The sequence below is a fragment of the Salminus brasiliensis genome, chromosome 2 (assembly GCF_030463535.1).
Source record: "Salminus brasiliensis chromosome 2, fSalBra1.hap2, whole genome shotgun sequence".
NCBI classification, from domain to species: domain Eukaryota; kingdom Metazoa; phylum Chordata; class Actinopteri; order Characiformes; family Bryconidae; genus Salminus; species Salminus brasiliensis.
In genome coordinates, this window is record NC_132879.1 from 50,844,721 (window position 1) to 50,872,019 (window position 27,299).

The 27,299-nt window shown below is 42.1% G+C and overlaps 1 protein-coding gene across 1 annotated transcript in view; it reads left to right on the forward strand.

The window, feature by feature from the left end:
- The first annotated feature begins 2,795 nt into the window (after nt 1-2,795).
- tmem178bb (transmembrane protein 178Bb) overlaps nt 2,796-27,299 on the forward strand; it is a 126,692-nt gene continuing 102,188 nt past the window's right edge. The window contains exons 1-2 of the mRNA XM_072673091.1: nt 2,796-3,173; nt 3,714-4,526. Of these exons, the coding sequence (XP_072529192.1) occupies nt 4,121-4,526 (406 nt within the window). The 5' untranslated portion in view covers nt 2,796-3,173; nt 3,714-4,120. The remainder of the gene's footprint in view (nt 3,174-3,713; nt 4,527-27,299) is intronic.

A 27,299-nucleotide genomic window follows, 5' to 3' on the forward strand; every position in this document is an offset into this window, starting at 1 on the left:
ATTCAGCAATGCACTCCTCACTGCAGGCTGTGGACAGCATCACAGCTCCATCTCCATATAATGGACCAGTTGTAGGGAGAGGGGTTGGTTTTGTCCTATCATATTGCTACACGCTAACCATATGTTCAAATATGGACACCAGCTGTTTGTGAAAAGCTATCCAAACATGAAGTATTACAATTGTAATTTCTATGTGCGATGAGAGGTGTGACCAGAGATAAAGCACTCAGAATAATAAAATAAATAAATAAATAAATAAATAAAGGAAAGACTCCACCACTCGTCACTGTCTGTTATTTATGGTGTGTTTAGCTGACCACAGCTATTGAGAGATTGTTATCTGCATTCTGATTGCCTATCCTGGTGTCATTTCTCTCAAGAATGAAGCAAATACAGGTGTGGTGCCTCTGCTAGCTGGTTGCACTATTACAGTAATGACATAACAGCTTATTTGACACCTCTACACTGTTCTTTCACTGTGCTAATATTGTCACATTTTCCACCAGAAATTTTCCATCAGTTTTTAAACCCTTACTCTGCTTTATCGTAAGAAGGTGGAGTTGCACTTAGGAATTAAGTGATTGACAGTCCTGGCTGGAAGAGACTGGTTGTCTGCAGGACCTGCATGGAGTAGCTGAGTTGTAGAAGAACTTAGATGAGCTGCACTTTTACTATTGAAACTGTTCCACTTACTGGACAAACTGGGAATCCAGAGGAAAAATCTGCTGTGCTGCTGCACTGCAAGCTCAGTGAAGGTGGTCTGAGACACGCTTGGTCTGGGAGAAGGGGGCGGGTCAACAAATTTGACAACATGGCGGGCAGTTTTGGCTTCATGTCTATAGAATGGAAGGGAATGGAGCCATGACCCCATTCTTTCTACAGTCACTGACCTTGCACTTCTGAGCACCATTTTTAATAAATGCCAAAAACAGTGGGCTGTGATTGGTTGTTTTGAATGACAGTGAAACGTACGTGCCGTGATTCACTCATTTCATCACATAATAAAGGCTCTATTAGATTCTGGGGGATGGGAAGGCCACTGAAGAACACCGAACTCATGGCCATGTTCATGAAACCAGTTTGAGGTGTTTTTGCTTTGTGACATAGCTTTGGTTCAGTAGATGTTTTTTAGGCTTAAAGACCTTCAGTGCTTAGTATGCTCCTTACTGTGCAAACTGATACCTCAGTGCCTGCTGCCTCCAAATCTTGCTGCAGGTCTTTTGCAGTCACTCGAGGGTTTTTGACCACCTGCCTCCTCAAGAATTTGGTGGCAGCCAGTGATAGCTTCCTCTTTCTGCCACATCCTGGTAGTTTCCTTTAACTTTGAACTTGTGAACTGTGCTTCCAGCTGTATCTGTAGGAACATTCAGTGCCTATGCTCTGTCTTTTTTGCATCCTTTTTATTGTTTGCGTGAGACAATGATCTTTTGTCTAAACCTTTTGGACAACTCATGCTAACATGCAATCAATCTTCACAGTTATCAAACCCCCTTAGCCAGTGCAGGTACTTGATGTGATTTATCTCAAGCACACCTGATGCAGCTAATGAAGCCCTTGATTAGCCACCTGGTTTGCAATGATGTGCTCTTTAGAGAGATTCTGTAAAAATTCTGAGACTGCAGTAATCATTAAAAGTGGCATTTTGTAATGAATTTGAAGAAAGCACTTGTTATGTTAGCTGAATTAACCTGATTTGCAATGGAGGTTGAATCATTTTGACTGCCACTGTAACTTGTTGGCTGTATGAATACACATGCACACATATACACACATACACATGTGTTTTTGTGCAGCAATAAGGATAAGGAAGGTACACCAATGGCAGTAACACCAGTGATCATTTTTATGAAAAATGCTTTTTATAAAACTGGCATTAATCCTGGCATACATATCAATAAACTGTGTCATTTAATACATTTGTATTTTTATATACATATTTTTCACAATTCCCTACATATAAAGTGGGTAATACTAGTGGCTTCAATTAAAAGCTCTGTCTGAAATCATGAGACAAATGCAGAAATTGCTGATAACTGAACAAAAGACTTAAAAAGATTTATATTTCACTTTATTCATAGACAGTAATGACAGTGACACTGCTATAGGGGACCCCTGCTTTCATTATACATGTTACAATATTTATTTTAAATATATATATTTTTTAAAATATTTAATTTATATATATATATATATATATATATATATATATATATATATATATATATATATATATATATATTAATATGTCATTTCTATCATATATCTGACAGTTATTTACACATTATTGCAGTTTATCTGGTAGAAAAACATGTTTTTGACCCCAGAACACAGCACTAGCCCTCTGTCCATGACTGTGGGGACGAGCACTTGGTGATTAGAATTCAGTATAATTGATGGAGTTGCAAAAATGACAGTTTGATTGTTGACCCGCCCCCTTCTCCCAGACCAAGCGTGTCTCAGACCACCTTCACTGAGCTTGCAGTGCAGCAGCAGTTTAAGAAAGGATAATTGTTTAAATAATATATCATTTTTGTAGTATATATAGTGTTTTATTATATATATATTTCTGTAAAGGGTGCTAGGGGGCACAAAAATGTACGTTTTTTAGTCAAATGACTTTTTATAAAATATTCAATCAAATATTAGATTAAACCCCAAATAAAAAATATCAAATAATATCAGAACTGACCTACAGTATGAGTCCCCCTGTCCACCATTACTTCCAGAAAAACAGCGTTAGCCCTTTAAGAAGGTGCTTTAATAAACAATGAACGTCTCCCATTGACAGCATGACATCACCGCTGTATTTTCTGGAGCCTGAAACACACAGAGAGAAATGGTGAGGCCATATTTGAGCCTGGCCGCGGGCTCTGCAGCACCCACCTCCTGAACCGAGGCTGTTTTGTGGATTTTCTCGCTGGTTTGAGCACGCTGCTGGGGCGAGCATCCCTCTGTGTGTGTGTGTTTTTTAGGCGTGAGGAGACTGTGGCTAATTCGGGCTTTACGCGCTGAGCTCCAGCACTACGCTATGGCCACCACCACCACCACAGCAGCAGCAGCATCAGCATCAGCAGCAGCATCAGTGTCAGCATCAGCATCAGCACTCGCAGCGCCCAGGGAAGGCAGCAGGAACACGGCCTGAGCCGGGGAACAGCACTGTAGTGTACGGCACGGTGAGTACGACCTGCGTTTGGCCCGGGGTGGGGTGTATTTACGCTTATATACTTCTGAAAATGAGACCTTTTACTACAGGAATTAGGCTTTTTATTAGACATGGATGCTTCCCAGCTCTCGTTTGTGAGGACGGTCCAGCATATAGTGTAATTGCTCCGCTGTAATCCATACTGTCTCCAATAAGCCACTCAGTCCATACATGCACCTGCCTATAGGCGATACTACAGTAGCGCTGGAGCTAGGCTAGTGTGTGCCATGTAAATAAGGGGAGGCTGAGGGATGAAGGGGTGGGAGTGGGAGTGGGGTGGGGTGGGGTGGGGTGGGGTGGGTGCTCAATCCGACCCCTAGCCTCATTCCATGAATGCTGTCTGAGCTCGTTTTGTTTGGTGTTGGCTCTGGACCGTTGCTGGACGTCACGGCCAGCAGCGCCATTACGCTCCTCTTTATTTGGGGCAGGGTTTGTCGGCTGGTAAGCGGCACTGCTGTGAGTTGTAGCCTCGTTTTTAATGGTTTCTTTTTTTCCTTCCTTCCTCCCAAAGGTTTGAACCGAGGACGCCTCCGTGTCTCGTTTCATCACCGCGGACACGGATACGGGAGCACTTTAGAGCCGGGATACTGTAGGCAGTCGTTTATCCCCCCTCCTCCCCCTTATCCCCCAACCACCCCACCGTCGGCGTTCAATTACCGCCTCCCCAACACCACCAGCACCAACCCCCCCCCTCCTCCACCCTCCACCCTCCGCGCCCGTCCCCCACCCCACCCGAGGGCGATGCTCTCGCGAGGTGATGTAAGCTGAACGCGCGGACGCGCGTGCCCGCACCCAGGAGCCTCCGTCCGAGCTGCGCGCGTGCTTGAGTGCGTGCGCGCGCGCGTGTGTGTGTGTGTGTGTGAGGAGGAGGAAGAGCACGAGGAGGAGAAGGAGGAGGAGGAAGGAGGAAGGAGGAGGATGGCTGCCGGGAAGCTGCTGCTCTACGCCGGCCTCTCGCTGTCCCTGTGCGCGCTGGGCATGCTGGCCGTGGCCGTGTGCTCCGACCACTGGTACGAGACGGACGCGCGCCGGTACCGCGAGCGCTGTCGCAGCTTCGCGAGCCGCCGCAAGGACCCGGGCTTCATCTACATCCCCAACAACAGTCTGCCGCTGCGCGCCTCCTCCTCCGCCGCCACTGCCGGCGGACGCGCGCGCCTCGACCGCTGGGAGGAGAAGCTGCTGCTTGCGCGCAACCGGCGCCAGCTGTTCGCCATGAGCGCGGCGGACGAGTGCAGCCGGCAGTACAACTCCACCAACATGGGCCTGTGGAGCAAGTGCCACCGCCTCGGCTTCGACCAGGACATCGAGGACCTGATTCGGAAAGGTGAGGCTAGCGGGGTGTTTGAATGGGACCAAAATTTCACAGTTGCTGTGGTTGTGGTGTTGGGGGTCGGGAAGACCCTGTTAGTGGAGACTGCTGAAGCACCTCAACAGAATTTCCTAAATCTCTGCATGGCACAGTCAGTGAGATGTAAAGAAACTCGTTCGTGGCTCGGTTTGGGAATCTTGGCACAAAGATGATTCTTAAATGATGGAGCAAAGTGTCACTCAACCAGTTAAGATACTCTTAGTGGCTTTTGGGTAACGGGCCTAAGCAGGGGGGTATGATGTGAAATAATCTAGGGAGGATCAGGGCACTGCTGTAGGTGCTACAAAGGGCGATACCAGAGAAGAGCCCCTTTTGGTTCCACGGGCCTCATTCACCAATATGTTTTGTGTTTTCTTTAAACCACAGACTCGTTCACAGCTATCCTCCTATAATGCTGCATACCATCTCCATTACAAACATGCTTGTTCCGTGGCATCACTCAAAAAGCCCTTTGTAGCACCTTTATTACTAAGAGTGTAGTTATGCAGTCGCAGACTGTGTATTTTGACAGTGATCAGACAGATATTTTCCTCAGAGACTGTCTTTGTCTTAGAGATGAATTATTCATTACTGAACTGGTGTGTGTAAAAGTCACTGTGGCTGTAATATCACAGCCATACAGGCTACATAACCAACATTAGGAGCTAGCCAGGCAAAGATACAGCCCCCGCACTGTGGGGTTGGTTTTAATTCAGTGTCATAACTAAAGCCTCTCCATAGAACGAGATGAGAGAAGTTGTGCAAATTCATGTTTTGGTCTTAGGCTGTTATCCTGGTTTGTTGGTGCTCCAGTGTACATCCTCATACAGAGTGCATAAGCAGCGTTGGTTTTAGCTGCCAGTGCTCACAACTGGGAAGGCCTTCTGAGCTGTTACCTGAGCCCAGTTGCATGAAGCAAGGCATCCTCAGGATGATCTCTCAGGGGTTAGATTTCCCTCAGATGGGGATGTTGCACAGAACACAGGAGATTCAGAGTTACTAAGTTTCACACATCAAGATCCTTTGTTGGTATATAAATGTTGAATTTTTAGCCAGCATTTTTGTGCTAGGTTTAGCCAAGTTTATCAACTATAGATTCATTTTAGCATGATTAGGTCTCCTTGGTCTCCTTGATGATCCTGTCACCCGTTGGGGAATTCTAGTATAGGTGTGGTGAATAGCAGAGTTTAGGAGTTTGGCCTACTGGGATGCTAAAGGTGTAGCTACTCAACGTATGCAACACGGATAAGGAAATAAATTAGGACCCCTAAGTGGGAACTCACTGGCATTACAGTGTTAGAAAGCACACAAGCTAGTCCATGTGAGGTGACAAAAAATGATCTGATCCACTGACCATTTGGGGTAAGAAGAAAGTTGTGTATATTTGACTGATCAGTCATTTCCACCTCACTGAGGTACTCTGTTTTGCTTGGACGTTAATAGGTGATGTTGGTGTTGTTTGCTAGGTTGTGTTTGTGTAGTCAGTGGCTAGATGTTTATCTTTAGACTCCTGGGCAGTGAGGGTTTAGTGAGGGTTTATCACCAATTTACAAATAAATGCAAAGCATATTGGTGCAAAAAGAGTCATTTAAGTTGTGCCAGTGTTCCTTAATCAGTTTCAAAAGCTAAGGTTAAGGAAGTCTTACAGTATTACTTGTACCTATAATGCTGAGGGAAATAGTTTTAATAGTGTCAAAGAATGTATTAATTGAGTATTTCAGTTGTTCCGTGATGTGTAAATAATAAATATGTGACTATTTATTGTGGTGTGCGATGGGACAACCCTGTTATTTTGCCTCCAGTTGAAACATGCTGATTTTCCTTTAAAGAGGGCTTGGGGGGAAAAAAAGATAGGCCCGGCGTTTATAGGCTGGTTTAAGACACTAAAATGGGCTTTCAGAAGCTGCATATTGTAGCATTGTAGTGTTGCTGTCCTGTTAATGTGTCCTCTCAGTGCAGTGTGCTGTTAGCACGCTGAAGAGATTGTAGCCAGGCTGGCTTTTAGCCTTGCCCCCACAGTGGCACAGGCAAGGCCGTGGTCATGAGGCCTAGTTCACATAGCAACCTGTAATAGAAAAAGCATACAGGCTACATAACCCACATTACAAGCTAGCCAGGCTAAGATACAGCCCCCACACTGTGGGGTTAGTTTTAATTCAGTGTCAAAACTAAGGAAAAAGCCGTGGTCATGAGGCCTAATTCAGATAGCAGCCCGTATTCCCATAACTAGCAGAGTCTGGAGGTGAAGAACTGCTCTCCAGCATCAACAACACCATATTCTCCTGAAATCGATGTAGCGCTTTGTCTGCTTTGGCTAGGACTTTCGCAGGTGGGCTTGATTAATGTACATTTTGGGGTGTAAATATAATGAGGCAAGACTGCTATGTAAGAGTTTTGTGTTTTTTAATCTGGCCCCATTATTTTTGCTGTTCTTAATGTTGCCCTTTGTGTTTACTTAGCCAGGAGAGCGCATTATCGTGAATGAGCCGGTGTGTCGAAACAGTGGCTTTATTTGATTTATTTTTTATTTATTGAGGAAATTTGAAAAAATTGCAAGATCTAAATATTCTTAATAATTATAATTTCATTGCTTCTAAAAAGGGTATACCTGTATTGTTATGGTCTTATATTATCATTATATCAGTGGATTAAAATGGTCTTAAGTTTATCGCAATAATTTCTAGGATAATATATCGTCCAGAAAAATAGTTATCATAACAGGCTTGATGGCAGTGTTGAGGTTCACTGTTTGTCACATCCATGTACCAAACTGTAATTTTTTAACAGTTTGCCAATCTATGGCCACTTTAATCAGTGTGCTTTTCTTTTGCACAGCACCGTATGGTCATCACAGTGACAGTACCAGGCCCAAAGTCTGGCATGCTTCTCTGTATAAGTCAATATGCTAAGATGACATGGCCAGTTCTCTCCAACAACAGACAAGACAGCCAAGGCTACCCTCCGGCTATGTCTGCCAAGGTGAACATGTTTTAATCTGCAGGTGGCAGCAGGGACCAACCGGGGTGAAATACGCACATGCCCCAAACCTGTGCAAGCGTGTGTATTTTGCACTTTATGTAATTGTGTATCTGCGGTTAGCAGGCAGCCTTGTAGTCCTGCATGTCACAGGCCTGTCTGCGACACAAGCTGCTTGTGTTTTGTCTGATCAGCAAAAGCTCATCTTCTCTCACTGGGGCCACTGCCAGCACCACACAGTAGCTCGCTCAGTGTTTGGCAGTGTGACTCGGCTACAGCACCATCATTCCAAACCGCAAATTGTGTGTGTATTGTAATCAGCTACAGGTGATCATAGTTGTACAGAGCTGGCATTACAAAGTGCATTACGTTGCAATCTAGGGTCTGTAGCTGTTTGGACATTGGAGAGATAACCTGCTGTCGGCTTGGTCAGTCTGTTTGAAAATGAATGGAAATAGACTGCTTGTGTGTATGCGTTTGTGCCAGTGCACATGTGTGAGGGTATGCCTTGCAGAACTTTAATCCATATTATTATCCCGACAAGCAACATATCTTTGCATGAAATCTGCTGACTTTACTCTGCTTGCCCCCCCCCCCCCCATCTCCCAGAGGATGCTCATTCTGTTCCTACAAACACCGAATCCCCACGAGAGAGAGAGAGAGAGAAAGAGAGGAGAAATGGGGGAGGGTTTGATGGATGAGGCAGAAATATAGGAGAGGAGAGTGGACTGATTAACGGCAGAGGACAAGGGTTGAAAATGGGGTCTATATGTGCATAAGTGTTGTCAAATAAATCAATATATCGATACATATCATATTACAATCATTTTTTTAATCAATACCAGTACTCATTTTCGACAGTGGAAGGACTGTATATGTCTTATCTATCAGAGTGAATTAAACATATAACAAAGTGTTACACATTACCTCTTAATGAATTACTGTGTAAATAATGTACATACTGCACTTCTAAAAAATGCTTTGCTGGAGGTTCTTTAGGCAACAAATGTGGCACAATATACAAAAACACTTAAATACCCTTTTGAATGCCTTAAATGCATTCCATATTTGTACAAGCATTGTAGCGATATCGATACATATAGATTCTGACTTTTTAAACAATACCAATACAAATTTTGCACAGAATCTAGACGATACATAAATCAGTTATCAGCGAATTAAAGTGCATTAAACTGTGTTTACATTAATCCTGAACTGATTTGATTTGGGGTTGGGCAAAATGGTACAAATATAATATCACAATACTTAAAAGACATTTTCATAATGCAATGGTTTTGTATTGCTACAATAGATCTTATGTCTGACATCTAATTCGATTGGACACAAAACCAGCCAGTAATACCACATCTGAAATTACTAGGGCTGCACCTAATGATTTTTTTGTGAATCTAATTATCCATCAATTAGTCAATTAGTCTAACAACACATTTATCATAAAAAAATGAACATCTATTTCCTTTAACCATCTTCTCTTAAAAACACATAAGTTGCACTTCATGTAATTGATGCTGTTGATTACATCGACGAGTCGCCCCAGCCCTAAAAAATCTTATGTAAGAGTATGGAGAGTTCAGATGATCCTAACTCACTCACGCATTTCACACACTGTCCTGAATCCAGTTAAGCAGGACTAATGAGGCTATATTTTAAAATTAAGCCAGTAGTTGGAGAAAAAGCATATCGTGACACATTGTGTATGTAATGTAATTTATCATGATAGTGGTACATATTGTCACATTGTCAAATTGATCAGATTGAGATTATCCTTGTAATCTGTACATTTCCTATTGTGAGAGGGACTGTTTATAGATGTTTATATAACAGGTGTAGATTATTGTATAATAACACAGACTTTACAGGAAAAAGAAGTGCTCTGAGGTTTTGTGAAGCTATGTGAAGAATCTTTAGAAATCATTTGAATTATGAATTTTTCATATTTTTCATTTTTTCAATTTTTTGTTTTTGTAGGTATGAACATTAGTTTCTTAGAAATTGCAATGATTTAGATATGAATAATTTCTCACTGTACTTCACGTTGGAATTCAGTTGGGAGTGCGGTTTCTAGACTTCTGATCAATACCACATTTATTTTCAGTAGTGGAAGATGAGATATTTCATTCTGAAATTGATTAAATTCTGAAAAGTCATTTTTGAATAGTAGCACAACATGAATTAATGACACAAAGCAAAGGGTTGAACATAATTAAGAATTTTGAGAACATGAAAAACTTAAAAGATCTTAAAAGATCAGGATACCTTCTGCATAACCCTTAAAATTAGTGTGAAACACCTATATTATGAGGCGCTACTTGGAGCCCTTTAAAGGTTCTTCAAATACACTTTTTTTTTTTTAATTTCGCAAAACTGATTCTTCTATGGCAGTTGTTTTCATCCCTGGCCCTGAAGTACACCTGCTCATGTAATCAGCTAACAGCCCCTTATTGGGTTGCGTTAGAGTAGGAAATCTTACAAATGGGTATGGCAGGAGGTACTCCAGGAAAAGGAAAACCTCAGAGAACCCTTTTTTGCAGTCTTTGTATTTTTTAAGAGTGCAGGAGCTAGTCAATAGGGACTCAAAATGAATCACAGGAGATACAGATGTTGTCGAGGATATTGGAGAAACAGCAGCAGTACTGTAAATGTGATATATCAGAATCGGTAGAAACTCACGATAGACAATTTAAGAAGAAGAAATAATGGAAAGTGTGAGGAACTGCAGGGGAACGGGAAACAGAAAGGTAAAGTTAGGGGGAAATGAAGCACAAGACAGTGGCATCTGGAGTTTACGAGCAATGAAGAGAGTATAAAAGAGAAGAAGAGCAAGAGCGAGGGTTCACACAGGGGAAGCCAACCCCTCGCATCGTCCACCATCTGTCCCAAGCTCCCCGCGGGAAACCCATCAGGACATGATGAAGACATTTAGGCCATAGAGCTCAATCACTGAGAGCAGGAGCCAGAGTGAGGGATAGTCAACCCCCTACCAAAACCACACAGCCTGTCCTCCTAACCTAATGAAAGAGAGAGCACGAGAGAGAGGGAGAAAGAGAGAGAGAGAGAATGATGGAGGTGAGTAGTTAGAATTACCCTCTAGCTCCACAGGGATCTTCCTTTGGTTTGGGTGTCTAAATTTGACACTGTGGGAGGACGACGCTACGCCCTCTTGCTTCGTGACTGAAGCCCTTATGGGACATGGGTGATGACACTAATCAACTAGAAGGCAACCAAGCCGAGATGCTGGCTGCGTCTCCGAGGAACGAGGAATCTCCTGTGACATACAGGTCGTTGATCTTGAATTTCTCTTGGGGAATACGGCTTGAAGGTTTTGCAGTGAAAGTCATATGACTATACTTTGTGGGGACGCCCCAAATAACTTGAACACTCGAGTAATCACCTGTGTTCCTGTTCAGATTTTTTTAAAGCCACAAAACTACAATAAATATGAATCATTATTGTTAATATATGGAAATTAGTTACAAATAAGTCAATAAATAGCAGTTGTAGTTGAATGCATTATAAATTCCCACCAGGTGTTTGGATCACTTCACCTCAGAACACATTAAACTGCACCTCTTTCCAAGCAGCTACTGAAGCTAAAAGAGAAAGAAGGACTAAGAATTTGGTGTAATTTTAACTCCACAATAAGAAAAATGCTCAGTGCCAAATTTGTGATTAGAGGTTGATATACCGTGGAGGCGCCACATTTCACAGGATGTATGATATAGAAAATATGTATGTATAGTAATTCTTGGTTGGCTGCACTCTTAAAATTGGTGTGTCCGTGGTTCTTAAGTAAAAGCAATGGTACTTCACTCTTAAAAATAAATGTGGAAGGAAGGGGGGGTGCTTTAAAGGTTTTTTTTAGCGATTATACAAAAGAACCACTTTTGGTTCCACAGAGAACCATGTTTGTAAAAGAGATGTTTAGGTGTGAAGAACCTTGACATTGGGACAGGAACTTTGTAGAAGATTCTCTAGACCTTTAAAAGGTTTTTCGAACTTGTAATACTTACTGTAATACTGCATTACAGACATAGTTCTTTATGGAACTAAAAGTGGCTCTTTTGTGGCATCGCTCAATGAACCCTTTGAAGCACCTTGATTTTTAAGAGTGTATATAACACAGAGAACATCAAAGAACCATTTAAATGAATAAATATCATAAAACATTTTTATTGATAGCTTTTTTTGATAGACAACCTCTTGGATGGTTTATTAAGGACATTTCTAAAAGTGGTTCCACTGCATGTAGCACCAAAAAGGGTTCCATGTTTGTAACAGGTCTAGGAATCCCTTTTCAGTGCTATTTCAGTACTACGTACTACGCCTGTTTTAGAGCAAAGCAAAGTAAAAGGTAAAGGTGCGAGTATTTGTCACTGTACTATGCACAGCGAAATGTGTCCTCCGCATTTCACCCATCCGTGGTGGTGAACACACACACACATAACACAAGTAAGCTAAGGGCAATGAGCACACACACACACAAAGCAATGGGCAGCCGCTTCCAGCGCCTGGGGAGCAGAGAGGGTGAAGGGCCTTGAATATCGTGACTGATTTCAGTTCATTTGCGCTATCGCCAGTTAACACTGTAAGTACATTGTTGCCACCTACTGTCTATGCTTTTGGAAATGCAGTAAGTTAGGACTTCTAAATATTCATATTAATGAATTTAATTAAAAGTTTATTTTTATTATTCAAATTTGAGCACTGGGGTCCACTGATGTATGTGAAGCCTGTAAATTGCTGTTCAGGCCTAAGTGTCTGAGCAGGACAGCATGTCTGAATGAAAAGTGTGTCGTGAATTTAAGACAGGACATGGTCTCGATAGAAACGCCTAAGGATGTGACATTTTTGGGTTACATAAAAACTTTTTTTTAGATTAAAAAAAAAAAAAAAATTAAAAAAGGAATGCTTCTCTCTGGCCCTAAAGGTTTCTCCAGTCATAAGCCAAAAGAGGAAAAAGTCATCGTCTCCTCTGATATTTAATCTGTTTCTGTTCCTGTACCGTGAAGGGATTTTAACCTGCAAGCTTGTAGTTATGTTTTTTTTTTGTTTTTTTTTTAACCAACTCACTCCACTGTGCTGCTGTCTTATCCCACAGCATCCGAAATTCTTCAGTACTGTTCTCATTACTGTACTGCCATGATTCCTCAGACAACAAAAAATAATAAATAAATTAAATGCAATTTTGCAATTGAAATACCACAACTTATTTTAAGAGGCTTTTTAGGAATCTTCATTGATTGCAATTTTATTTCAATCAGGACAGTGTAATCAGTACAGGTCAGTCTGCTTCTTAAGACACTGTATATGAGAAATCCACACTGATCAATAAAAGCCTTTCAGATATCCTCTTTCCTTATTTGTTGGAAATGAGGCGTAGGTGATTGAGCTCTTTGTCAGCACTTATCGACTTCACCACCCAAGTGCTCTCTGGTAGCAGAATTCTCCAGTGTAGGTCATGGCTTCAGGTTGGTCAAGACAAGTGGGATATTCTTAATTCTTCTGTTCAATATTTGCTCACGTACTATTACTATTGAAAATAGTATTTAAGAGTTGAACACTAGAGTGATGTTGATGGGTGAATTCTGCAGGGTTTTGGCTGAGCATTTTTCATTTAGAATCTGAATCTGTAGAAAGCATGGATGCCGTGATTCCATTCCCTTACGTTATAGAGTAATTAAGCTAAAGCTGTCTGCCATGTTGTCAAATTTGCAACCAGAGTAGAGGCCAGAGGCGGAGCCAGACTCGCCTACTTGGTTGGTAGACCTGTGCCTTTTTCCTAGACCAAGCGTTTCTCAGACCACCTTCATTGAGCTTATAGCACAGAATTACTATTGGAGTTCTATAAGTTACTAAATTCTTATTTTACTTAAGAACTTTATTAAACTCTCTACTTTTGTACTTTCTAAGTACTTTTACCTGACAATCCACTCTTAAGAATAAAGGTTCTACAAGTAGCTCTATAGAAGAAAAAGGTTTTCATAAAGAACCTTGTTTGTAATCGAAATCTGGTAGTATGAAGAACCTTTAAGTTGGCAAAGACCTTCAGAGGGTTTTTCACACTCAAACATTTCACCAACCATTCCTGATCATTTAATTATTTTTTTTTTTGAAAACCCACTTACGCAGTCTTCATGAAGATTCTGACATTCACCAAAGTTTCATATTTGGGATTTGCTCAGGTTAGGACTTTCTAAAGAACAAATTCAAGAAATCTCTTAGGAAAATATTAGCTATGGTTTCAAAACTGTAACCAAAAGTGGTAGGGGTGGGCAACGGGGGCCAGAGTCCAGCGCTGTTTTACTGATTTCCCTGCTCGTAATAACCTCCTAAACCAGGCATTTAACAAGTGAGTTCAATCAGAGGTGCCTGAGCAGGAAAAGCACAAAACGTTGAAGAAATCCAGCTCTCCAGGACCTGAATTACCCACTCCTGCTATTTGGCATTGCTTAGAGAACCATTTGCACCTTTATTTATTGTTAACAGTGTGAATAGGCTATTCTACACACCTCTATAAAAGACTGAATACAGCCAAATCCGAAAGCAAAGAGGGAAATAGAACTAAATCAAACATTAAAAATGAAACATGGAAAAAATCGAAAATGATGGGAGAAGGAAGATGGTGGGATATTATTTTAGCTGTTTAAAAACTTGGGATATGTGGAGTCAGATTCATGTACCAGTGTGTTCTTATCCTTGTTTATCCACAAGTAGAGTGTTAAGGCTCTCTAGTGCCACAGTCCTTTATGGACAGAACCCAGTATCTGTCTGTGTGCCACGGAGAGCATGTCCAGCACTTATTGCTCAGTTGAGCAGTGGCATCGGTGTGTATGTGTGTGTGTGTTTGAAATGAGGAATGTGGGAAGAGGGAGTGGTGATGAATGTTGTTATTTCACATGGCCAGGAGCCAGAGAGCGGGCATCAATGTTTCATGACGTGAAGTTGTTCTGTGCTTTTTTCCGTGCTCTCCCTGGCGGAGCGCGCCGTCGCTCTGAACCAGTCTTGCATGGTAAATGCTGCAGAGTTGAGGTGCGGGAGTCGCCCTCACAGCAAACTCAGTAAAGACTGACTGGAGGAGATTGTTGGAATCTCATTATTTTATTGTTTAATCAAGAAAACCCTGTTCACTGTTTTAACAGTATATCAGACAGACCAGCCATAACATTACAACCAGTGAAATGTATATGTGCAGTGCTAAATACCTACAGAAAGGGGTCCATGGCAGGATAACTGGTGAACTGGTAACAGAATCGTAAGATGTTTCCATTTAAACGTTGTGCAAATGTTTCACGTAATTGTGAAATTGTCACGTTTCCATCGCCTACAGTTATGTGAAGAAGCTTCAGATGATGTAGGCCACCATGATTGGGAGCAAATCCAGCCTTTGCTTTGAGCAGAATCATCCTTACAGCTATTCAGAAATGCTGGGCAGGACGAGCAGTGGTCCACCTGATGAGGGCTGAACTCTCTATGCCACCATACATCTGGGAGTGCAAAAGCACCAGACAATTCTGGGAGAGAAGTGCAGAGTTCAGAATGTTGAAAGAAATCTATGAAAAGCTGTGTGCTAGAAGCAGGACTTATTGACTGTAACGACGGTGTTAGAGCACCTTTAAAACATCAGTCAGGTCTTGGCCAGTATGCAGCACTCAGTACCTACCAAAAGTCCCGGAAAGGACAGCTGGTGAAGCGGCGACCGAATCACCATAGGGCCACTCATTTCTCCAGTCACCAGCCAGCTGTGGCAGCTGAGCATCATGCGAACCATGTGACTTACAGCTTTATTTAAAAAAACCTTGCCAATATTCTACGCCTTGTCCTAGCGTCAACATTTTTTCGAATGCTTTTTTTCTCCATCCTTCCTCAATAACAGCTAATTGATAAGTGTGGGGACCGAAAGCAAGGTCATCTGGTTTGATCCCACAAAAAAGCTACTTTAGAACAAACTGTTGAAAAGGTTGATGCTGGCCATGTTTTGTGGAGTCTATGCCTTCAGTCTAGAACAGTCTAGAGCTGGAGTGGTGGCATGAGGAGGGCTACACTATATTAGGCAGAAGGTTTATTGATCAGACTATATTAAATGTTTCTCAAGTCAATGTGTAGCTCAAGAGCGGTTGGTAATACATTAAGAAATCCATAAAAACCCTTGAACCTAGGGACTTAATAGAAAGAAATAAGCAACACTGAATATACAGATATTGTAGAAACTGATAGTAGAAACTGTCTTATGTTTTGGATGCAGTGAAAAACTGATTTGATGAAAAGAAATACAGAATTCTCAGAAATCATGCACAATATTTGGGAAGTTTGTTGTAAACTGAAAGGAAATAAACTTCTTTAAATATTCTAGATTGGAAGGAAGTCTTTAATTTATATATGACATGATCTGATTGCACCAAATATGAGCTAAGACTTCATTAATGTTGCAATTAATCTTTTTTTTGCGTTATTAGACAAAAACATAAAAGTGTTTGTTTTATAACAGAAAAACATAAATTATGGTATTTATATGCTAAAGATTTTGTTTGGTTTCTTCTGGGTTTTATTATTTTAACTGTGATGGTGTTTTAATATACTCTGCTTCAAATGGTTCTTTGATGGATACCATACAAGAGCCACTTTTGGTTTCATTAAGAACCATGTTTCTTAGAGAACTTCCTCAGTTCCGATACCGATATATAAACTTTGCTAATTGGCCGATTACCAGTCTGATACCGTTGCTGTATTAATAAGCCATATACCTCATCATGTGGGACAGACTTAAGGCATTAGGATTGACTTAATCATTACTGTATATAATATAACAAATTAACTCATAGATGTAAATGCACTAAATTGGCATTTGTCATTTATTTAATTGCACATATTTTGTTAATATCGAGACCGGTATCTGATCCCAATATCGGATCGGTGCATCCCTAGTATTTCTCTAACATTTTAAAGATCTAAAGACCCTTTAAAGAAAGTGAAGGGTGAAGGTTCTTTACCTATTGAAAAATCAAACATTCCTCTTACTATCATGTTTCGTAATGCAACTAAAAGTGGTTGAAGCACCTTTATTTTTAAGAATATACGTCACTAGAAATATTAGGTGGTGTTGATTGTCAATTCAGCAGTCCCTGTAAAGCTTTCATACCAGTGGTGTGTGCTACAATACCAGACAAGACAGGATTATTAACAGGATACTTGCCAAAAAAGACAGATCTGCAGAAGCTTAACATCAGCCAATATTATTGGCCAACTGATATTAGAGTGAGGCGCTGCTCAGTCGATGTGAAATGAAATTGAAAGGTCTGCGTCTTCCCTCTATTGAGCTTCTGCAACTCTTCTCCTCTGCTTTTCTAAACCCTACCTATTTCTCCTTCCCATTCAGTTATCTGGGCAGAAATAACAGTAAAAAAAAAAAAAAGCCATCATTGGACTATAAACCATCACTCCCCACTCTAAAGCCCGCCATTCTCTCAATGCTTTCACCTTCAAGTATGACATTTCCATGGCGACAAGTTGCCAAGGGCTTTGAATTGGCTATAAGAAAGGTAAAGCGGCATAGGCCACTTGAGAGCTTTGCATTCAAGCCATCGTTCGGCTAAGCTGTTATAAACAGTCAGCCACAACCTGATCGACTCTGCTGATAATCGGCTGCCTTGAGTTTAAAGGAATGATAAAAATCAGACGAGTTTCCTTTAATATTGAAAGGGTCAATTTGCTCCACTCCAACCCACCAGTCTGCTTCAGCAGATAATCAGAGCATCTGATCGCTGCGTCATTAATGAGGAGACATCGCGTGAAAGTGGAGATCAGACATGGACTGGCAGGGAAGCATGCTGTCCAGATTTTGGATAAAATGAGATCGACCACACGGTCAGAGTATCTGAGGAGTTGGAGCAGAGTGACTCTAACATGGTTAAACCTGAAGACTGCAAAGTACTTATTAATAAAACTACATACTTTATGTGATGGGAGTCACTCATGCTGCGATGGGCTGGATAGCATACTGTTCATCTTTCTTTCATTCTTCATTCCTCCATGGTTCTTGGCTTGGAAGTACAGTTCTGAGTAAAGATTTTAAGGCTGATTTCCTGCACAGGGACCAAGCCTAGTTCTGGACTACACAGAATTTTGAATGGAGATTTCCCATTGAAATTAAAATATAGTGCATGATTAGGCAAGGAAGTTGGCCTTAATTGTTAAGGATGATAAGATATGATCCATGTCCCATAATCGTAAGTATCAGCGGATACTGATCTGATCCAGTCTGATCTGACCCTTATATTTATATAATATATGATACAAGTGCAAAAGTTTGGTTAAACAAGTACATAATATTTGCTAAGCTGCTACTCTTAAACCCCTGGGAACCACTCATGAGTTTTTCTGCCTCTGTGATAACCTAGAAACTCCTTTGCTAGTTTGCACTGCTTTGCATGTAGTTACTGATTAGTATTCTCTAGGGTGTAACCTTAACATCAAGGTTCTTCGTGCTAATACTTAACTCTGACCCCGACTTGAGTATTAGGATCAAAGAACCAATGCAGAAGCCAATCTAGCCATTTGTATTGGATCATGTATTGGCTTTTAAGGTTTAAAGTAAATTAGTTTAGAATTTAGTCTGATTATAGAAACTGTAACTAAAACCAGTGATGTTACTGCTCTTGACTATTGTGTGTTAGCACATCTTCCCTAAGTTGTGGGGCTGTATTATATATAGAAACACATTGATCAGATCAGATAACATCTGTATGGGCCGAAGGCCCGCATTAAGAGACTCAAATCGGATCAGGGGGGTAAAAAGCCTTGATCAGGACACCCCTATTTAGGATTATGTCTGGAAAAGGGCAAGCCACATAAAAAGGCCAGTGTAAATTTAAACCAGATACAAATCTGATCGCTCAGACAACTTCAGGAGGTGGTCTGAAACGCATTTTAGCCACGTTATAGCAGTGTAAACACATTCAACAACCAAAACCCCTCCCAGTACAAGTGAAACGGCAATAATTATTGCTGTGCAATGAGTAAATTTGCATATTCTGTCCCGCACAGTGATCAGATTTCAGTCTGACTACGCAGAGACATGTTTGAAGTGTAAATGCATGTCGCTGAAATCATATCAGCATCCAGGTGTATAGATTCATTCACATATGCATGGTTTGGCCCCAGTCCAAATGCACTAGATCAGATTGGCACATACAAAACTGTTATGTTTTCTGTGGAGGTTCTTCTGACTTTAAAAAAAGAGGAAACCAGAAGATCCAGCAAGGAGCCTTGTATGGCATAGAGCTTGGCTAGTGTGAGTCTGGTCACCTAACAAATATATCATGCATTTCAGTCAAATTCTAATTAGAATGGGTTGTTTAATACACACACACACACACACACACACACACACACAGCATGTTTCGTCTTTACCCCTCACCCTGCCTGCACTTCCTGCAGCCTTGAACAGGCCTCAATAGGCCTGATTGAGCTGCAGACTGGGATCTTGACCAGCTCTGATCTCTGATGTATGACCGCTCCAGGTGGGCTTTGCCCTCGTCTTCTCTCTCTCTCGCGCTCTCTCTCTCTCTCTATCCCCTCTTCCTTCACTCTTCTTTGATCAATGGTTCATCAGAAGGGCTGGACTTTGCCAGGACCAAGCACGCAGGGAGATGACACCAATCAGCTTCCTATTCAGAGCAGGGAAAAGATGAGGTGCTTGTTAGGGGCCGTGCGGAGGGGAAAGCCGGGGCCATTTTAATGAGAGCCACGTTCGCTGCAGCTGCCCAGCTGAATGGGGAGCTTTCAGGCAACCTACAAAGCAAGAATTATACCAGACAGATGAGTTGTACAGCTGCTCAAGCTCTTTAGCCCATGGAATACACCACGATCAAGGGTTAAGTTAGCTAGCTTAGCTCAGCAGGGTGGAGAAGCAAGGCCTTGGCTGCAGAATCAGCCAGTACGTTAAGGTAGGGGGAAGTAGCTCTACGGATTAGAGAAGTGGGCTTTCTGGTTTGATCCCCTGGACTGGCAGGAATTGGAGAGTGAAATTGGGGAGTGAAGGAACAGCATTTTCACCTTCCTCCTGTCCTCACCCAGGTAGCAAGAATAACGGGCTGGAGTAAGAATCTGAGTGACTTTGACCAGGGCCAAATTGCAATGGCCAGACGACAGGGCAGAATATCTCCTAAGCATCAGGCAGGTCTTTTTTTTGGGGGGGAGGGGGTCACGGTATACAGTGGTCAGTACCTACCAAAATTAGTTAAAGGAAGGACAGCTGCTGAACTGGCTGCAGGGCCGTGGGCACCCAGGTTCATTGACGCGAGCGGGGAGTAAAGGCCAGCTCGTCTGGTCCAATCCCACGGAAAAGCTACTGTAGCGCAAATTGCTGGAGGACCTACAGAATATTAGACAGGTGGTTTTAAGGTTATGGCTGATTGGTGTTTGATATTTAACTGGTAAAAACAATAGACAGTAACATGTCATATTATACAGAGTTTGTATGCTCAGATGTATAATGCACGTGTCTTTCTGTGATAACTACAGATTAATATTCTCTAATACAAGAAAAATGAATTTTTTTGTCTCTGAACCTGAATAATTAAAAAGCTAAAAATCTATCGAATCCCAAATCTACTAATATATTGCGGTGTAATATTAATTTCTCTCAATAAAATAGTGATATTCATCCTTAATTGTGTCTCAGTGTATCGATTTTACAGCATTACACATTGTCTCGGCTTTGTAAGTCAGTCATTCTGAGATCTGCAGCGTCCTGACAGGGCAGGAGTTATGCATGCTGTGCACAGCTGAACAGTGTTTGGCTCTGTGCAATTCTACAGTGAAATCACACTGACTTCAGACACTGTTGCTTCTGGGACTTGTCGAGACTAAGCCTAGCCTGCAGACTGCCCGTCGGGTACCGCGTTACTCGTGTTTCAAAGGGGCCTGTGGGTATTGATGTTTGTTTCTCCCTCCTCACTGGAGCAAGCAAGCTGGTGCCTGAGCAGAAAGCTGAACCACGTCATTCATCAGGAACAGTAAGAAAAAGTGGAATCATCACCGTCCCCCGTCCCCCGTCTCCCCCGCTTCCATTGTCATGGCAACACGAGGACACTGTTTGACAGATGTTATTTCTGCTCTCTGAAGCAGGCTTTTTTTTCCCCTCGAGATTTTTAATTGCTTTGGTATTTGCAGTGCACAACCAGAGAGAGACAGGAAGTGGGGAGAGTGTGTGCGGACAAGGGCAGGGGTACTAGCTTAGCTTAGACGCAAGCATTGCTTAACCCTTAGCATCACATGATGATGATTTTTGAGTGGGAATTTAGATGACTTGTTTCAGCTGTTGGATGGTTTACGCTTTCTTACATTTTCTTTTAACCGTCTGCGTATCGGTGCCAATACTGGCATTTACACACAGTATCAGTATACAAACCAAACGTTTAAATAACCAGTAAAAGCCAGTCATAATAGTTATAACCATTAAACATACATTTAATTAAGCACTTTTGTATTACTTTTATATATTACTTTTTTATATTTATATTACATTTATAGTGATCACTTTATTGATAGTGCTTAAAGAAGACTGATCAGCTGCAGGTTTCATTACTAACAGTGTAATTAGACTGGGTTAATTAGATGAAGAGCTGCAGATGTTGAATAAAAATCACTGTATTGAGTACGGGAGAGTCTCTGAATAGTAGTTTCTAAGAATCTGTCACTACTGATGTATTAAGTCTGTGGTTACATGTATCGTGATAAATATCGTGTCGAGGTACACGGTGAAGGCAAAGGTCAGTTGACACTAAACTGCCACGGCAATTGTGTACTAAATGTAGATAAAGAAGAGAGAGAGTGAGAGAAGGAAAACGAGGCTGCGAGGGAGGGAGAGAGAGAGAGAAACCAGAGCTCTGTTCTGATGGGAATCTGAAAGGACAAAGCGTTAAGTGGCGAAAGAGAAAAAGACCCTTACAGAGTTAAGTGGTGCAGCTTTGTTTCTTAGCTGGACTTGCACTGAGTGGGCATGCACGCACATGACAGATCCAAAGAGATTCGTCATACTGAGACGGAAGTCGAATTTGCACCTACATATCATGCAGTTCTCCACACACACACACACACACCCAAGAAAAAATATGTTTAATTAAGAAGCCCAGCTTGTGTAAAGATCGAGCAGGTCACTGGAAAGGCTTTGACATTTGAATGACATCTATTCCCCAACACATAATTGGATCAGTCCCTGCCGCTGATGATAATGAAATAGGTATTGGCTTCTGCGCTGCTGTATAGCCCATCTGGAGTTGGACACCACGCCAGCGCTGTCCCAGCATTAGTCAAAAAAACACCCAAACGAGCCCAAAAAAGCAACAAAAACATCACATTCTAATTAATTCTGATCCTGTTCTTCAGGAAACAGAGGCAGGGAAGTCTGTGCTAACTGTTTCCTGGAGTCGTTGTTAAATTCCTCATTATGTGTCATTTTGTCTCATTCCCTGCCACATTTCACTCTTGCTCTGTACTGACAGACAAACCATAGATGTGGTTTTATGGCTGTGTCTGCCTGCATGCATGTGTTTCTGTGTGTGTGAGAGATCCCCCGCTTGCCAAGCCTCCCTGCTCTGCTCTTGAGTAAACAGAGCAGGCTGCTGAAGGCCATGTGTGGGTTTTAGCTGGTTTTCTGAGCTGAATTACTTGCTGATAGTTGATAGTTTAGGCTAGAATTGGGTAAGACTTGCTGTTTACTATGACCTGTGTATCATGCCTGTATGTTCCTGTGTTATGAAGGGTAGAACAGCGGTGGTGCAGGAATCGGGTTCAGTGAGTGGATCGGCCTAATTATCCGATACTCGATCCAGCTAATTTTGTTAGTATCGGGACCGATATTCGATCCTAGTAACGGATTGAAATGGACTGTTTTCAATTAAAGCAATTCACAGCTAACAACATCACATCCCCCAATGTGAGTCAGTGTGTGCGATTTCAGTGTGTACGAGTTCAGGCTAGATTTGTTGGATTGGATTTATTCCTTTTTCCATCCAGTATCTGATCAACCTGATTCAGACACCCATCTTTTCCATCTCACACACACTCTCTGTACTTTTTTTTTTTTAAATGCTTCCAATTGTGGCGCTAACTAAGCCTTCCAGCCAGTACAGCAGTGCGTAATAGGCCACAGCCCTCTTCTCCAAATGGAGTCTGACATGAGCTGACAGCCATTGCCGTTTGACAGTGACACTGTGTGACATCTCTTCTATGAAACCTGGGAAATTCTTTAAACACTGGTCTTCAGATGTGCTCTGAGACACATACATTTTAGATCCCATCTAAACCCTCTTCCTCTTCCTCTGGGTTCTGGCTTTGTGGCTTAAAGGTTCCTAATCTGTGCAGCTTCAGCGGGATGAGGCATGAAAGTGGTACCAGAGGGCAAATTCACCTACGGGTCAATCACGTCTGTTCACTTACGTGCAGTTAAGAACTCTTGCGCTGTGAAAATCTGTCTGCGTAGGCTAATCTACTCAGGTGAACCTGATGGAGAAATCGGGAAACAAGCAAAGAAGATTTTAAGAGGACCAGAGAAGAGTTTAGCAATCTATTGTTGCAATATAGATGATCAACCATAGCATTAATACCGCCTGTCTAATATTGAGTAGGCCTTCCTTGTGTGACCACAACAGATCTGACCATTCAGGGCATGAACTCCGCAAGACCTCTGAAGGCGCCCTGTTACATCTGGCACCAATACGTTAACAGCAGATCCTTTAAGTTGTGCAGTGGGACCTTCATGGATCGTATTTAGAGGCCTTGGCCGCCCATGACCCTGTCGCTGGTTCACTGGATATCCTTTCTTGAACCAGTTTTGGTAGGTACTGACCACTGCATCCTGGGAACACCCCACAAGACCTGCCTGTTGTCTATTGAAGGACTATTCAGGTTATTGGGTGCTCAAGGCTTGCTTGGGGGTGGGGGTGGGTGGAGGGGTGTTGCTGAAAACATTCATTCCTGCAGGTGGTTTTAATGTTGTAGCTGATGGGTGTAGTATAGAATTACTAATAATTAATAATTACTTTAAGCAGCTGGCTATTGACAGCAGGGTTGTGGGTTCGATACCCAGGCTCGGGCAGCTTCCACTGATAGGCCCCTGAGCAAAGCTTTTAACCCTCTCTGCTCACTGTACCACCACTCTGGGTACATGCACCCACTATCACTGGGTGTGTGTGTGTTCACTGCACTGTGGATGGGATAAAGGCAGAGGCTGAATAATAGGCTTCTATCGGTTACACAAAATAAAGCCATGTCATAACACACATATTAACACATCTGTAACTGCTATCTAAGGCAAATATGTCAGTTTACCTACTTTGCCAGTTCTAGAGTAAATGATTAGTCATTGGCCACATGCACTAAATGATGAAACTCTTAATTTATTAAGGCTGTGGCTGGTGAATCAGTGCTAGTTTCTTGACGATTGCCTCAGCCCTTCACGAAAGAGAGAGAAAGAGAGGGAGAGAGCGAGCCTCAGGCTATGCACAGACCACTCAGGAGAGCAGTGGTTGGCAGATGGAGGAGTCAGGAGACTGTCAGGACTGGAACAAACTGATGGCCAAAAAAACAGAATAAAAAAAGAATACAAAAATATAAAAATAAAGCATGTTCATGACAGCACACTGAAAATAACAATAAAGGGATTGGTTAGCTCTCAGGAGCTCGTGCAATGATAACACGAGGGGTAAGAAATACATTTTTTAAAAACGCTGGGGCCTCCATTTACACCCCAGTGACGGAGTGCGGCTCGATTGCTCTCGTGCAGAGAGGAACTGCCACTGACATGGCAAAGCAGGGATGGGCGAGAGACCACATCGATTCGGCCTGGCATAGTCTCCCTCTCTTTCCTTCTACACTACACTGCCCCACAGTGCAGAACTCCTGGGCCATCTGTCCATTACAGTATCTGTTAAAATTCTCCAACTGGACTGAGACCAGCAAGATGTGCTCGGTGGACGTTCACCTTGCTCCATCGAGACTGTTTCACTCCGTGTTACAACCAGTGTCTCATTCTGCATTTAAAATAGAATAAAAAAAACACCTACTTAACATTCTTAACCACACAGCCTTCCCACTCTGACTTAAACCCACAACCGTCTTCTTATGAGTCAGAGCCGCTGTTTGAATAGTTTTCAAAAAATTCTGATTCATCTTTATTTGCACAAAACAGCTCAGAAATATTGAATCTGCCTTTGACATTTGGATAAACATGGTTTAAGTGTAATTCCATGTTAAAGAACATAGTACTGTATCTTTATCACACCCTTAAAACTAAACTGTGCCAAAACACAGGGTTCTTCAGGTCACAAAGCAATCCATTTAATGTTAATATGTTAATATTTGTAATGAAGATAAATTCATAGCTAATTCATTCACTGATGTAAAGTGTAAATTGATCGTCACCTCATAATGCCACTTATCAAGAGCTGTCTAATACGTACTGGGCAGAAAGTGAACAGTCAGTTCTCGAAGTGTTGGAAGCTGGAAAAAATGGCAAGCCCTCAATGGTTCGGTAAAAAGCCAATATTCTTTTATCCTATTTAATTTTTTTTGCCGGACTGCCTAAAAGAGGCAATTTCACTTGGGCAAGAACTGCTGAGTGAACTGAATGTGCTGCTGAGAGGAGTAATCTTAGGTAAGCTGAAGTTGGGTCTCCTTTTTTGATGTACTATTGTAAAGGGAAATGTGAATGTGTGTGTGTGTGTGTGTGTCAAAGTCTGAAACAATACAGCATGCCAGCCACCGGCCTCGCCCAACATCCCTACCACAGCTTTCACAGCATCCTTACCATCCTTGTTGCGGTGTTGGCATCACTATTGCTGCATTAGCATCACAATCACGCCAGCTGCCGGCCTCGCACGGTTCCCATGTTCATGAGGTCTTGGGCCCTCGAGTAAATATGTGGTGTACATCTTAAGACTCAAGGCCTTTACCAAAATAAAGAGCAGCCTTTTTGGTCCCAAACCCATTTTGGGAGATCATGTTTGTGTGGTGTCATAAAAGCTGCAAGCTAAGCTGAGCTAGGTTAGGTTGTGCTATGTGTCGTAGTGTGGTGGTGTTGTAAACCAGCCAATAACAGCAGTTCCCGAGTCCAGCATACAGAGTCCAGCATACAGAGTCCAGCATAAAAGGAATATTAGTGTGTTTCATTCTGTGGCAAAATGACAGGGTTGTAAATAGGCGTGTGGCATCACATCTGAGCTTTTTTGCCTCCATAAACCACTCGTAACTACTTTAAATACTCAATAAATGCATTATTTGGCTCCTTTAAAGAGTGAAAGAGCCTCCACATAAGGAAAAGCTCCTAAACCAGTTAAAGGTTTTTCCCTAGACCTGTAGTTTCCATTCAGGATCCATTTAGGAACCATTTGTTTTAAGAGTGTACATATAACTCCAGGACAAATGTCTGTTGAACCAGCTTGATATGCTTTATGGAATAATATTCACACACACACACACACACACACACACACACACACACACTCTCACACACACTCAGAGCTCATTCTATACGTCTGAATATTCAGAGCGAATGCTCTTCTCCCTCTGTGTCATTTGATCTGTAAATTATGCAACAGTTGCATAATTGCACACATGATAAAGTTATGGCTTGAAGGGCAAACAGTGGCATGGCCGCCTCCACACTCCGCTCTCAGGAGATGGCACAGACATCTCTTCCTCATCACTGCTTATTTGCAAGCTGCCAGTTAATCTGCGAAGAGCTCCCGAGAGTTTTTGCTGGCGTCTAGAGCTGTGAACATGGCTTCAACTGCAGCCGCTGGCCTTTAGCCTTTTACCAACACGTGGAGTAAAAGGTCAGTTTTGACCTCAAACACATAGATAAGTATGAATATGTCAAGTCAAGCAAACAGACATGCACCCTTGTTTGCCTAGTTGAGCAAATCGTAGCCTAACGTCTAGTGTTGTCCTTTCCAACAGGTGCTAACTCTAGCAGAAAATGCTGCGTGAAAATGAGCATGCTCAGACAACTCACCAGCTTAGCATCAGTCTCACAGAAATATCAACAAGCTAATGCTCTACCCGCTTGAATGTCTTTAAGACACCCTGCCACCATCCCACCTTAGTCATTCCCATAAACCAGCAGCCATCAATCCATCTCCGTCCATCCATCCATCCATCCTCGCTGACTCGTTCAGGAGTGGCAGCTATAAAAACAAATTTGCTGTGCCGTTCCATTCGCGTGCCATTCCACACCGACCTCCTCTGTGGCAGCTGTAAATCAAACCGTGCGATCAGAAAAAAAAAACAGCCCCATCAGACCAGGAAGTGAACACGGAACTGAGGACGTCTAGTGCTAAGGCTGAATGACAGCATGGAAAAAAAGTCACATTGCGAGATTTCCATGTTTTCGCAGTGAAAAACAGCCTAAATTTTTATTAAAAAACAAAAAATGTGGGATTAAAAATTTACCCAGGTGAACTATTTCCAAGTGAAGCTAAGTATCACTCTAGCGATGGGAAATTAATGAAGTAATATAGTTTATTAATCAGATAAAATCATAGATTCATCACTTCCTGGCACATGCAGCCATTTAGCCAAGGCTAAATATTTGTTAGAATGGGATGATAGGCTAACCTCGCTGACAGACACTGGACTTTCACCAGTGTCACCAAACTCATCGTAAGTAATACATGCCCCATAACATCTCTCAGCCTGCTTAAAGGGCATCCATATCTTCATGTGCTTTGTGCATCCCCAAAGGATCATCCATCA